We start from the raw sequence: 14763 nt of genomic DNA on the forward strand, positions 1-14763 counted from the left end.
CGAGATTGTAAGGTTTAACAGAGCTGCTCACAATCTGGATTTTCCTTTTGCAATGGATTCGATAAAAATAATTTTAAAAATATGTTCATCCCTTTTTGGACCATGAGTTTTGCCAAAAGATGGAATGAAACTGCTACGTTCTGCAAAGCGTCTCAGCCTCAGCACTGGCATTTCCCACACACAAGTACACAGATGTTACGTGTCTGACAAGCTCTTGTTTGCAATACCTATACAGCACTAGAACTACTAAGAAGGTTCAGACAAATTTGTCATCATTGTGTTACAGATGGCACAGCTATAGTTTTTTATTTATTTGCCCATCTGCGTGGTGGTAGGACCTCAGAGTCGCAGTTTTGATGTAGTGTCAGCTGCTGCATGTGCACAGAACAAAGACCTTAATGCTTACAGAAAAAATAAAATCTTACTTTGGAGACTGCAAAGCATTTAGCCTCGTTGATATTGTGTAGCACTGAATTCCCCAGGGTAATCATGGGTTGCGTAAAAAAGCATTGCTTTTCATCAGTTTTGGAAACTAAATGTATTCATGCCTTCCTGAATGCTTTCTCAGTAGTTGTCAGCCTTGACATTTACATAGAGGTATGGTGAAACAGGGCACCGATACCCATAATGATCACGAGGAAGGAAAACGTCCAACAATATAAGACTGTCTCACAGTCTCAGCCATTCACTGGAAAAACAGCATCTGGTTCAATGTATCTGTAGGCACAGACTGTCTGCAAGGGCTTTTTGTTCTTTAAACAGAGCTCAGCTGACAGGTTACTTTCTGGAAGAGGCATGGTAATCTGTCTATTTATGTACTGTCTTTGAGAGAGGTAGTCTCAATTTAGGACAGGAGTTGGGAACTGAAACAAATGGAGACACCAGGATTTTTGGCATGCAGGCTCTGTGCAATCAGGTCTCAAAAGTATTTTTAAAAAATTGAATAAAATGAACCTTGTTTTCATAGCTGATTAAACTGAGCTGGCATCTCATCCTCCAGACATGAGCATACTACTTGATCTAACCTATATTTGAAGAGATGTATGACATTCAGTGACAGTTAGAAACATCTTTACCCTTGCTTTGGAGTTATTCCAGTGTTTACTGAGTGCCTGCCTTTAGAAATGGGGAATCCCTCCCTGGGAGTTGACAGAGGAAAAGCATTGGATTCCTGGCAGTAGGGACTCTGCCCTGATCAGCCTTCAGCACCCGACAGTCTCCAGGCTCTGGCAAGCCTGCCAGCTGCTCGCAAGCAGTCTCCCTGCAAATGGAGAGTTCAATAAGCCAAATAGCTTATTTGGGCCCTGGATCCTATATTGATGAAAGCCCCACTCAGAACACAGAGAGAAGGGTGGTACGAGCGGCACCTCGTTGCTTTCTGTCTTCTCCAGCACCCTGAGAAAGTTCACTCTTCAATTCTGCCACCTCACTTGGGTCCTGCTCCTGACCCATCTCCTGGCCCAGCTCACTCTTTGTCCTAAGCCCATTCCAACTTGAGACCTCAGCAGCCATCTGCCTTGCTGAGGCTCGTTCAGACCATGACACCTGCCTCCTGCAGCATTCCTCAGGAGGAAAATTGCTTTGGGAAAGACTCAATACTCCCACATCCCTCATCTGAAGGTAAGGGAGGTTGTACCTCGGAGTCGGGGGCCACAGCTAGTGTTATGCCATAGGGCTCTGCCACTCAGGTCACATAGTGACACCCAGATAGTCTTCAACACAACTTGTAGTTGGTCAGTGGCATGCAGTTAAGCACATTGAGGTTATGTATGCCAGAAGAGATGAGAGTGGCTCCAAAAATAAGCATTCAGCTTTCAGCTGGGGTAGAGATAGAGGAGGCCTGCCACATATTTTATAACTTCTGTTCCTTAAAGCAAGAAGATGGATTAAAGGAACAAATATTCATCATAACTCAAGAAATGCTGTTAAAAATTTCCAATAATTGCTTGAGGGGCCAGAGTTCAGAACTTCGCTAACCCCATGGTACTTCATGCTTTGCCATCTGCATCTCTCTCAGCTACTCTTTCCCAGACATGGAGGATGTAACACAAAGTGTTAGCAGTAGGTGACCACAACGTTACAGTGCCACGGATTTTCCTTAAGCATCCTGTAGGAAACAGAATAAAACTCTGCAGATTTACCTAAGTAGTCTGAAGATCCATCTTCAGTCTTACACCTTCCTTCTTTCACCGTTGTGGAGATGCTATCACATTTGCAGCAGGCTCCACTTCGCCTTAAGTGTATTGCAAGGAAGCTCATCATCTGGCATTGCTCTCACAATGCTCATGTTGCATTGACCTATGCTCTTGGTGGCCATCACACTGCATTGTTGCTTCTAAAAGGCTTGCCCCATATCCACATCCATATATGCTGGAAGCGTTTCCTGTATCAAGGGCTCTGTCTATACCCTGAGCTTAAAAGTGGACAAAGGAACAGGCGAAGGCACGCTTGGCCCCCTTGATTTGTGCATTTTCTGTGCATGCTGTTTGTGGCTTGCTGCAGTAGAGCTCAGACTCATTGCAGTTGGGAAGTGAAGCACTAGGTGAAACTCGGACACAACAGGCACACCCTTCGCAGGCTGGATAAACATGAATCTGCAGGAAAACAGTATGTTGCCCAGCCTCCCCTACCTCTTGTGAGTGCTCCAGGTCTTGGCACAATGTGCAGGTGAGCGTCTGAATGTAGCAGTTATGAACAGAACAGATGTCTGGATTACATAATCCCGTGGACATAAACTGAACATCCTCCATTTGTCTCTAGATGACTCCCTCTTACATATATTGCATATGATTCTTGCATTTTAGGTAGTTATCTTTCACTTCCAAACTTCTGCAGGTAAATAACCACCTGGGGTTTGATTTGTTCTGCATACAGCACATCAGCTGGTCCCATTACATGTAATTCAAATGCTTTCCAAACTGGTAAAGCTCTGCTTATTTTAATTTCCAGCCTCTAGCCATATAGTCAGAGATTGCTTCAGTCGTCGTTTGAATTCTGCAAGCAGAAGTGAAATATTATTCTGCAGTTCAGGACAGGTCAGACTGTAGATTTTTGCACCATCTCAAAGCCTTGTTTAGTCAGCTGGATGAATTAGAGCTGGTAAGCATGTAGCAGGATATAAAAGAAACCCTTCATGCTCCATAAAACCAGCCTTCTGTGTTAGCTATACTATTCCAGTTTCTTGGCATAGGTAAGCTGTCCACCATTTTCTTAGTAACTGGGTGGTTTCTTTTCTATCCAACACCTTCAGTCTTTGACCTTGGTTTTATCAGGTCTTTTAAGTCACACTCTTTTTCACCGCATCCCTGAGTTGGGATTCACCCTTGCCACCAGCTGAGTCTACCACTCTTTCCACAACCACAGCATTAAGAGCATGAAGAAACCAGAGAGGCGCAGCAGGGCTCTGCACAAGGGTGCTAACACATCACAGAGCGTGCCCGCAAGCTGCACCGCGCAGTCTGGGCTGGATGTGGAAAGCAAGACACAGAGAGCATTGCTAGAGGCTCACCGTGGCTGAAGGGGTATCATCCATCACCTACAGATTAGGGTTTTTTCTGGAGGAAAGGAAGAAGACCAGCAAACAGGATACTGAAAAACAGCATACCTCTGAATCAAGAGATCAGGTTTCTGTAACTCTCTTCCTTTGTGCTCGGGCACCTGATACCTGGCAATGGCTTTGCTTCTTTGTTTGTCCTGTCTAGACCATCCTGTGCCCCTCCTGTGCAAAGCACCTAGAGGAATTCACATCAGTTGTGCCCTGCAAACAGATGCCAATAAAGATCACTGAAGAAAGGCAAAAAGGGAGCAAGAAACATCTCACTGAAGTTTTTGATGTAGGATGCTGGAGATGGTCCCAATCTTCCCCAAAGCCATTTGTTCTTCTGTCTCCCAAGCAGCATCTTCCTTGAAGTTTTTCACATGTGTGCCCAGGCAAAAGCGTGGTGGGAAGGAGCTGAGCTCAGCTCAACTTAGCCACTAGACCGCTGTGGCCTGTGGCATGCTTGCTCCTCTCTTCAAGGAAATGTCTTGTCCCATCAGCCAGTGAAACGACAAATGTGAAAGCCCCACTCTGAGGCAAACAAGCAATTTATCCTCAGTCCCAGAGACCAAAAGCTGCTGTTACTTTTGTCTGTTTCCAGAAGGTTTCTTCATCCATCCTTGACCACACAGTGCTCCTCATTGCTCCCTGTGTCTTTATACAGACTGGCAGGAGGAAGAAATGACACAGAAAAGGTGGTAAGCCTAAGCCACATTCTCAGTAGTATGCAGTATGCAAAGCCCTTCTGCTTTGCTTTATTCCAGAGACAGGATCTGTTGAAACCCTCTATCCCTGCAGTACAGTATGGCCATTGCTAGTAACAGGCTGCAGGATTTGTACTCAGTTTGCAAAGGCTCAGGACTGAGGCTTGTCAGGCTTGCTTTGCCTGGACTTTTATTGACCTGCCTGCTGCTTTATTTTAATTTGGTTTAGCTGTAAGAGCATTTTGTTCCTTCTGACCAGGTGGCTATGGCTGATTCGGTTTACTTTGATTAGCACTGTATGGTACAAACATAGGTTTATACATATAGCAGTAACAAGTAGCTATTCTGTGCACCATGAGATGTTCACTACTCCAACTTAATATGCTAGAGTTAATAGAATTAATCATAGGCCTGGTATGACAGCAGAGGCCTTGAAAAGTGGAGGCACAGGATGCAGTGGAGTACAGGCATGGGATGGTAAGAGATAGGACACAGGCTTGACTCTGGAGACCTCACAGCTACAAACAACTCACCTGTGGTCAGTTAAAGAAATGCAGATACAGAGCTGGACAAGAATGGTTTTAGGGGTAGCAAAAAGGACAAAGAAATAGTATCTTACATGCATATAATCAACATATATAGTAAATTTGGATGTAAAATTGAGTTTCAATCCAATGAAGAAAAAACAAGGTGTAAAAGCACATTAACAATCATAAAACTGACCCCCAGAAGATTCTAGAGTGAGGAAGAAGAAACCATCACCGTCAACCTCACACTCCTCCCACTGAAGGACTCCAGATGCTAACAATTCCCTGTAACACCCCCACCACCCCCAGAATGAAACCACCAACCTCAGGACCCAGAGGAGCAAGGGCAGGGGAAGCATAACACCAGGAATGGGGTAGAAGCTAAGAAGTGTGTGCATAACTATTATTATTATTATTATTATTATTATTATTATTATTATTATTATTATTGAAACTTTTTCTGCATAGGCGTATTATTTATTTTTCTGTAATAATTAGACCTGGACTAATAATGATTTTTTTATTAGAGTGCTAAGATTTCAGTTATACTAACAATAAATTCTTGTCTTTATATATAAGGTGGGTTTCCCTTTTGCCCAGAAACAATATTTTGAGCATAACACTATAAGAGGTTCCCAAATAACTCAGAAACACACTATATTTCTCACAGGTTCACAATAACCAAATCACTTTATGACCTGAAATCACCATCAAAATGTGAAAAATGCATCTGCCCAGGAGAGGTCTAAAGAGGTTCTGCCTCTAAAGGAGAGGTTCTGCCTCTTGGTCTCAGCTGAAATGGTAAATGGTGTTTTGGGTAATATAAACTTTTTTTTCAGTCTCACCCTTCAAAACTGTTCCTGCTCCTTTGGGTGCTCCCTCTATGAGTCAAAACTGATTGTACTCACCTTCTAGCCTGCACTTTGGAATGAAGGAAGCCACAACAAATACCTTATGAGTTAGGATGCATTATTTCTAGCCACAGATCAAAATTTGAAGAAATAAACAGAAACTCCCAAACTCTTTATCTTCTTCCAGTTCCTCAGTAAAGCTTTCCAAGTTAATGTCTTCCATTTCTAATGAATCTAAAATGTTTAAATGAATCAATAAAATTCAGAAGAGATGCACTGCCATCAAACATGTGCCCTCGGCTTCAGCTTTTCTAAACTACTGAATAAAACAAGAACAGGCCAAGGACAGGAGCCAGCACGGCAGGCAGTACTCTGGCATGGGAGAGATCTGTGCCATTTAACACCACACAGAGGTGGGCAAGCCATGTGAAGGACTCCCCTAGTTTTGTGCTGGGCTTCCTGGGCAGAATTACAGTGTAACCTGTAATTACAAGGTAACCCATAATTACAGATGTTTTCACATCCTGGACATCCTGGACCTGTGGTACAGAGGCAATTGCTGTAAGCCCGGTGGATGTTCCTGATTCTGGGATTTTGGCTTCCCTCTCCTTGGAGATATTCGCAGGATATTTTCTCTTGACTTTTATGTGTCTTTGCACACATTAGGTTTGACATTGCAGCCACCCCTCAGTGACTGAGGGCTGTCCCTGAAAGGGTCTGGCTTCCTCATGCTGCCTTCAAGACTCCTGCACCGTCCCTTGTGCCAGACCAGCTTGTCCTGCAGCCTCAGGGTCAGCTGGGTCAGCAAGCAGAGTCGGTGCCAAATTATCCCTTCTCCATCTCCAAAAAATCATGGTCAACTTTCTGGTCCAAGTGAGCCTGTGAGCTTGCAGTCGCCAGGCTGGGGGCAAGGAAGGAGGGGGGATGCGCAGCACAGGCTGCGTCTCCCGGGGGCTGGATGGCCAAGGAAGGGAAGGCAAAGGTGTCCAGGTCTGCTGTGTGACACAGCCTACAGCAGGTGAAGTGCAGAAATTCATTTGCATTTTACTGCAAAATGACTGCCTGTAAGTCTCCGCACAGCAGAGGGACAGGAGGCACTATGAAAGCAGCTCTGCTTGGTCATCACCCTGCCGTAGCTGTGGCAGAACCACTTTGGTCGAGATGATTGCCAGTGGTGATGTATTTAACATCAGAGAAGACAACTGTGAGCCTGCCCGTGCTGGGGTCAATATGCCATGGATTAAGCTGGGAGTGATAGCATGAGGGTACCTGGTACTAAAACACTAAGCTATAATGTCCTGTGAGAGTGTCTGCACGCTGAACCCCTACAGAGGAGCCAATGCGCTGTAATTCCCCTCTCAATGTACTAAGCAGTAACTTCCCTATACAGATGTACTCTGCATCTCAATTTATCATAGAATCATAGAATAGCTCGAGTTGGAATGGACTCATAAGGATCACCAAGTTCAACTCCCCGCTCCTCGCAGGACTACCTAAAACTAAACCCTATGACTTATAGCATTGTCCAGATGCTCCTTGAACTCTGACAGGCTTGGTGCCGTGACCACTTCCCTGGGGAGCCTTATCTAAACACCTGTAGCAGGTGAGGGTTGCTTAATGGCTATAACCCCTGGGCAAAGACAGAGCAATTCCTGGTTCAGTGCCCAGCTCCATCTGTGAGCTGCTCTGTAAAACTGGGCTATGTTAAGTGTGTGTGTGTGTTTTCCCATACCTGCAACATGGAAATAATGAAATCAATGTAATTCCTAGGGTATAATCATGATTTACTAGTAGGAAATGTCCTGTGAGAGCTTTAGACAAAAGAGCCTAACCACTTAAATACTAATTCACGTCTCTTCTGAGTACATAAATCCAAGTTTCAGATGCTTTGGGTTAGCAACTGGAGAAACAAAATGTGTGTCTCCAAGTTCTCGACTAATGCCTGATCCAGAGCATGCTGGAGTCAGTGGGAACCTCCCTGTGCACTTCAGCAGGCTTTGGATCTGGCCCTGAGCATGCACATAGTTTATTATGACCGTGGGTACAAGACAGGTAATACCATGTGCAAATGACTATGTGCATGACTGTGTCTGCATTTCCATGTATAACCACAGTAATGGTGGGCGAAAACTGGACATATACTTTTTTATTCCAACCATATGAAAACTGGCCCTAACATGAAATGTTTGGGGTATGGACTTGAACATCCAGAACTTTGGAAGATGTGCTAGATCTAGGCCCAGTTTTGTGAATGGCTTTGTTTTTCTCTTTGAATGACCCCAGACATCATTTGGATGTTCAGATTTGATACTTGAATACCCTCTAGTTTGAATATACTGAATATAGGTTTGTCTCCTTGCTAAATGAAAAAAGAATTCTTGATTTGCTGTATTTTCCCTGTTTCCCTATCAAGATGGTAAGATACCGTCTTACTGCAATCTGTCGATTTATAAGATGCATGGAGGCCCTCCTTCCTTAAACACAAGTTGCCATAAAGGGTGCTTAGTTAATTTCTTTCCTGTGAATTTAATTTTGGTCAGGCCATTCTGCCTCATCCAACAGGCGCTACCCCCTCAAGCCTGTAGGGCTTGGTCCTCTGTGTCTTACCAGAACGTTGCACAAGTCTGATTGCTTAATCCCACTTCCCCCCATTGCAACTGGCTCTGACCCCAGTCCTGGAGCACGACATCTGAGAAAGGCTTAGAACAAAGCTCTCCATCCGCTAGTGGGGCTCGGCCATTAACCTTTTGTTAATGTACCTGCTCTGCAACAGAGAGGCACTTCAGATATTTCCTTGCTAAACAAAGACGGGCGTTTAAACCGAGCAATATGTTTTATGACTCTGGGCATGGTTACTCCACATCCTCTTTGACTCTTTTTTTCTGCAGAGATTGATGTTGGGATCTTAAACATCCCTAATGCCTTATAGACAATCCATTAACATCAGTGTCTCCTAAGTGGCTAGCCATACCATTATTTATAAAATAGGGATCCCTCTAATGCTACGGCTACCAATCCCTTGATTTCCTGAGCATGTAATCAGGCGTATTATCAGCTGTGGAGCATTTTACACTGCTACATATTTTTTTACTATATAATGAGCTGCGTGTGTGTGAGTGACATACAAAAAATAGACGAATATTGCTGTTGCACTTACTGCAATGTATGAGCTGATCTGGTTAGACACGAAATGCAGACAGAAATCCGCCTCACCTCTCAAGCTAATTTTAGTCTCTCCCTCTCTTCTCTCTAGCTGTGTGTGTATAAAATCACTTGCAGTCTGACAGCATTCCAGTAACCTGTGCCACGCGCAGAGCGGGATGTACTTACTAACCATCTGCTTGCATGGCATGGGTTAACTGAGCCTGTGGGATTGTGCTTACCTAAACAAAACCACTGCAGTGAGGGGAAAAACAATGAATGGGTGGAGATGATCAGCCCATGCATTCCAGCTAGTGCAGTCCAGGCAGCAATGACAGCCTGAAGGTTGCAGCAGCATCGGGATCTGCATTCCAAGTGCACAGATCTTACAGTCTGGAGTGATTTTACGTGGAGCTGCTCTTTATTTGCTGAGCCATGGCCAGTAACCAGGCCAGCCTGCAGGATGATCAGAGCAGGCACTGCAAGTTCTTATCCTATATGTTCTACCAGGCTGTGAGAGATCACAAGCCTGTGTGGATGCTGGAAGACATGAGAACTATGGAGTATTTTTACTGGGAGGAAAATGCCAGCCTAAGAACCTACTCACCTTCAGAAGCCCTTCTCTATGCAGTGGTGCATAACCACCTGCCTTACGCTCAGTATCTGCTGTCTCATTTTCCAGAGGAGGCTCTCAAGGTGCCTGGGGAACACTTCTGCTATTGCCCGTCCTCTGCTCCTCACTTGGCCATGGCGGTCACATATGACAGGAGAGATATCTTGGGGCTGATCATCAAAATTGCACACAAGCTCCCCAGCTTGAACTCCTACATCAATAGGACTGGCTGCTTCCATCTGGAAGATGGGAAAACCCCCCTGCACCTTGCCTGCGAACTGCTGAGGTCAGAGACGGTCCTCATCCTCCTTGGAAATGGAGCTTCTCCCAGGATAGAGGACAGTAAAGGGCTTACCCCGCTGGACGTCATCCTGGAGCAGATGTGGGACTCCAAAGTCAATGTGGCATCAAAGAAGCTCTGCCTCGACTACCTCTTGCTCTTCATGCCCAACCCACAGTTTAAGATGCGGAAAGTTCTGCAGGAGCATCCGGACCACTGGACAGCTTTGCTGGGGGAAGACAAATTCAACAGCCTGGTGGGGAACACACCTGCTTCTTTATATCTGCAAGCTATGCAAACTATTCTCCAGACTCTTCCCCCCTCCCACTTCCCTAAAAGCATCCAGGAACTACCTATACCTCAGGCACTAAAGCCCTTACCATCCTATGGCAAAAAGCTACCAACAAAAAATGTGGTAAATGTTTTTCCTTGACTTTATTTGCTGGGTCGTGGATTTTCAAAGGCAACTTAGGGGAGCTGGTCATCCACCACCCTCTGCATTTTAGTGTGATTTTAGTACTTAACCTATTAGGCTATGCTGGAAAATCCAATATTTTGTGACAAGATTTTAAATGTCTTTTCTAATTGATTGCAGGCACAGCACTTTTAAAGGCAAAAGCCTTCCTTGTTTTCTGTTTTGTTGTGCATGTGAAGGGTTAACTGTAGTCGAGACTGTGTTATGTTTGGTTTCTTAGCTGTCAGCTAGTATCAGTGTACCTGAATTCCCAATACAATAACTGTATCCTGTGTAACATACCTGGGTAAAAAGGAACTACGTGCCCAGTGGGATTTTCAAATGGTCTAACTATGGGACTGTGTTCTGCTAGAGCTGGGAGAAATACCATCCAAGTACCAACAGGGTTCAAACGTCAGGTTTCCTTTCTAACAATGATCCAGCATCTTCTAGTAATAACCAAAAAGTCCATGGCTGATGCTGCAGGGACGTAGAGGCAGTACTGCAGGATACCTGATTCTACTGAGTTACTTTACAGAAGGTCATAGCATGGAGGGCATGAGTTCAGAGAGGGGCAGTGAGTGTATATTCCTGGTGGGGGGGATAGAGACGGGCAGAATAGCTCAGGGAAAGCATCCTGTCTCACCTGGGAGTGAGGGGGTTAAAGGCAATCCCAGCCCTGATGCCTCTACAGACTTGTGCAATGGGGAAGGAACCATTTTCCCTGCTGTCCAGTAAACAAATGGAAATCAGAGCAGGGCCAGTGGAAGCCCTGTCCTTCATAAGTGACATTATTTCTCCTTGACTTGTGTTTTAGGGTTGAACATACCTCCACAAGAGATGTAGCTCACTGACTTGATTTCCCAGTGGGTCTCAGAGCCACCGGCATTTGCTAGTTATCCTAAGCTGGGGTATGATGTTCTGCTGTTACAAGTTGTCACTTGTTGTCAGTTAGAGTATTTTTGCCACGCAGGTCCAGACAGAGGGCCTGATCCTGGAAAATACAAAAAGCTCCCATTGACTCCCCTGGGCACTGCAGGAAGGGTATGTTTGCAGAAAACAGGGCTGGGGCTGCTCTGCTTTCTGGGGAGCTCTGTGCCTCGCTGCCCGGGCAGAACCCTGCCTGTTCAAGGCACTGGTCCTGCTCTCCCGGCCATGCTCAGCACTAACGGAGTAGTGGCAGGATCCCAACTCCCCTTGGGGGACATCCCTTATTTTGGACCCCAATGTTCTCCTCTCTTTGTAAGCGCAACCCTCTGCTCTGCTGAAGTAGCGTAACCCATTTCCCCAGATCCATACTGAACAGCAGTAAAGAAATCACTCATCTCTTTAAATAAATTTGGAGCTGAAGGCTGTGGGGCACAAACCCCTTTTAGCAAGGCTCTGGCTAAGAAAGGATGTGCGTTCACATCTCAATTGCTCTGTGCAAAAATGGCTCATGTCTCATCTGGCTAATTCCCTGCCTGTGCCAAGGCGGCCGTGCTGGAGCTGCACCCTTGCTTCCATCAGCACAGGGAGCACTTCCGCTCGGTTTCCCTGGGCACGGGGTACCTCGCATGTGCCAGGACGCTGGCGATGCCAGCCATGGCCAGGTGGAGATTTCCTGCAGGGCTGTGCAATGTGCCAATTGGAACATCCTTTCGGAAACACCGGGATGCTCCTCCCAGACATCCCTTCCCGCGTACCATGGAAGAACCTCGGTGCCGGTGCCGCCTGTGCTGCGCTAGGTGAAGATGCAGGCTTGCTTGTGAGATGGAGAAAATACCAGCCCAGCCCTAAAAGTGGCAAGCAGGCCACGAAGGGGTTAACCCTTCTCCTGAAATCCCACATCCCTGGTGCTGCAGTGTCCTTCCACCCCTGCCCCTGGGGACTCGCATGTCTTTCCCCATCAGTGTCTATTCCTCCTTGTGCAATGGGGGAGGGTGTGAATGGTGGTGGAGAAATTCAGGGTCAATCTCGGGCGAGGGTTTTGCGGAGAGGCTGTTTGCTCGGCAGCCTCTGCGGCAGGTGTAGGCTGTCACAGCTTGGGAAGCAAAGCAGAGCCCAAGGCAGATTTGCATTATAAGCAGTGTCTGAGCTGCTTCTGCCAAGCCCTGCGGGCTCCCCAGCCCTGGCAGCTCCCAGAAACCTGGAGCTGGAGGCAGAGGACAAAGCAGGCACTCGCTGCCCAAGGCTGATGAGAGCAACTACACAGAGCACGGCCCCTGTGACACCCCTGGAGTCCAGAGAAGCAGGACTGGGTTTGTCCCCAGCAGCAATGCAGTATCTCATCTGGATGTCGGTGGGCGAGAGGCGAAGGAGGCTGGTGATGGATATTATTAGAATAGTAATTAGGGCCCAGGAGCAGAGATCCCAGGGAGGGAGGGAAGGGAAATCATCAACTGTTATTGCACTGGCTCAAAACCACGAGAGTTTTGGTGCTATGAAGAGTTTCAGAAAAGACAGGAGGGAGGGGAAGGCTGTTTGACTTACAAATCAAAGGAGGCAGGTAGGGATTCTTGGCATTAATGAGGTAGCACTTTCTAATAAGGCAGGGGTCTGTACCCAGAGAGCCAGAGCAACCCACTGGGAGCAAGTGGATCTGAAAAGGTGCAAGGATCTCTTGTTGACCGTAACAGTTGTGGATCATTGCAAAGGTCAGGGTTCAGGCACTTCAGGCTTGATAGGTGGATTTGTAGCAGGCAGCAGGATGCTTGTGTGCATGCATTTGTCCATGCGGGGGGCTACCCTCTATCCACCAGCTCAGACAGAGGATAAGAGATGGATTCTCAGCAACTGCTCAAGAAACTCAAATTCTGGGACATATCTGCATCTGGTACCACAGGCTGGATGAAAGCTGCTGGCCTGTTGTTGTCTAATATGCAAAAACTCTGCTGTGCTCAGCCCAGCACGCAACAGGCAGCTACCCACACTGGAAAGATCACTCCATAGCCCTCTCACTCCTCCTTTTCCTGACCATTTTAACAAGAGATCAAGCACCAGCTGGCCCTCAGCTGCTGAGCTACCATCTGACCTCCATGTCTGGTCCCGCTGGGCCAGATTTTAGGGCCATTAGCATTGTGGTGATGACTCTTTCCATCACCTGTAGCGATATGAGTGCAGGATGGGGCATCCTTCTGCTGGAGTGGAGGAATCTTCTCCCTAAACCTGGTTTGCTTATCTTGCAGTGACCTGCCTGTTAGTTTGAGATCCCATGTGTCTTCCTGCTCAGTACAGTGACATTACATCAAATACAGCCAAATCTACCTCAGCCCCGTCTGTGTTGATTTTTTTTCTCCATTCTTTCCAAGCTAGGTCATTAGCAAAAGTAAAATCAAAATATTTTCCACACTTCCTGCAAACTGACAGTCCGTAGTCTTGAAAAATCCCTATGCTTGCATGACAAACATGTTAGTGACTTTGTTAATCAAAAAGGGTGCTAGGTGCTGTGTAGTGATGTTTACATTTTGCATATGTACATACTGAGTAAGTGTAGCTAAGATCTTTATTTCTGAACTTGGGAAAAAGAATAAAAGCTAGAGAGAAAAGGGAGAGGGCAAAGTCTTTGCTAATCTTTGGATTACAGGTTAGCTCTGCAGGTTACATCTTTTTAATTTCAATTTTGAGGAGCAGCATTGTAAGGATGTGAGTTGTGTGTATGTGACTTCAGTTTCGATGAGTATCACTTCAGCGAGCACGGCGAGCGACTTGGCGTGCATGCGTGTGTGTGTGTGTGCGTGTGTAAACGTGTGGGCCCACGTGTGCACATGTATGTCTGTGTCTCTGTCTGCCCTCTCCTGGTAAAACTCATAACTGACTTACACTACTTGTACACATCAGTGATCAATGCCTTAAGAAAGCAGCCTTTTCACGAGATAAGCATGTGTCCCAAGCTCTGTGCTGCTAACAGGTAAGGACAGTTCTTCTCTTGTAAAGAGGCAGCAGCTTTGCTCTTGAAATGGGTGTTTTACCCCTGAACACCTACCACAAGGGCTTCTGCTCGCCAACAGCCACAACCATCCAGCGAAGGGTTTGTGACAGCGGCCACATTTTACTCTTGAATTCATTTTTTTTAAATAAAATCTATTAAACAGACTTCTTGTCTTTCTTTTCTCTGGGCTGCCAGAAAAATTCAGCCACCTGTGACTACCTAACCCTATGCTTCTGTCTATTTCTGCAGCACCATTAGCAGGAAGGACAGGCCAGATTCTGACCTCAGTTACAGCTCTTTACACCTGAAGTAACGCTTTTTAAGTCAATTGCATCACTCCCGATGTTTGTTGGTCTAAAGGAAAACAGAAACTGTTTGTGCACTTACATTCTTCAAGGCTCCATAACTCTGACTTCAGCGTATAAATAAATGTGATGCTTAATTCCTGAAAACACTTTTTACATTTTTCGTACTTTGAATGTATATAGATATATATTTTCCATCTGTCTAACACCGATGGGCATTTCCCTGTTCCCAGTTCCCTTGGCTTTTTTGGAGTCAGCATGACAGTGCCAGATGCTGTTGTTCACTGATTAAGACCGAATGTTGCCATGCCCAAGTACAAATGAATGTTCATTGTATGATATGACTTTCTTATAAAGCCATACTTTTGTAATTTTGGTTTCTCTTTTTTAGGGAAAAAAAAATCTTCCATATAATTGTGTTTGGACATTACTCGCTGCAT

General features: G+C 45.8%; 1 protein-coding gene across 1 annotated transcript; it reads left to right on the forward strand.

Annotated features, from left to right (window-relative positions):
• The first annotated feature begins 9196 nt into the window (after nt 1–9196).
• On the forward strand, nt 9197–10087 carry LOC142407816 (ankyrin repeat domain-containing protein 9-like). Its single transcript, XM_075497435.1, has one exon. The coding sequence runs from the start codon at nt 9197–9199 to the stop codon at nt 10085–10087; it is 891 nt and encodes a 296-aa protein (XP_075353550.1).
• Nucleotides 10088–14763: the final 4676 nt, after the last annotated feature.

This window comes from Mycteria americana, chromosome 3 (assembly GCF_035582795.1).
Source record: "Mycteria americana isolate JAX WOST 10 ecotype Jacksonville Zoo and Gardens chromosome 3, USCA_MyAme_1.0, whole genome shotgun sequence".
In the NCBI taxonomy this organism is placed as follows: domain Eukaryota; kingdom Metazoa; phylum Chordata; class Aves; order Ciconiiformes; family Ciconiidae; genus Mycteria; species Mycteria americana.

What these genes read in the sequence shown, in the direction of transcription:
- LOC142407816 (XM_075497435.1), top strand. Translation starts at nt 9,197, where the DNA reads ATGGCCAGTAACCAGGCCAGCCTGCAGGATGATCAGAGCAGGCACTGC.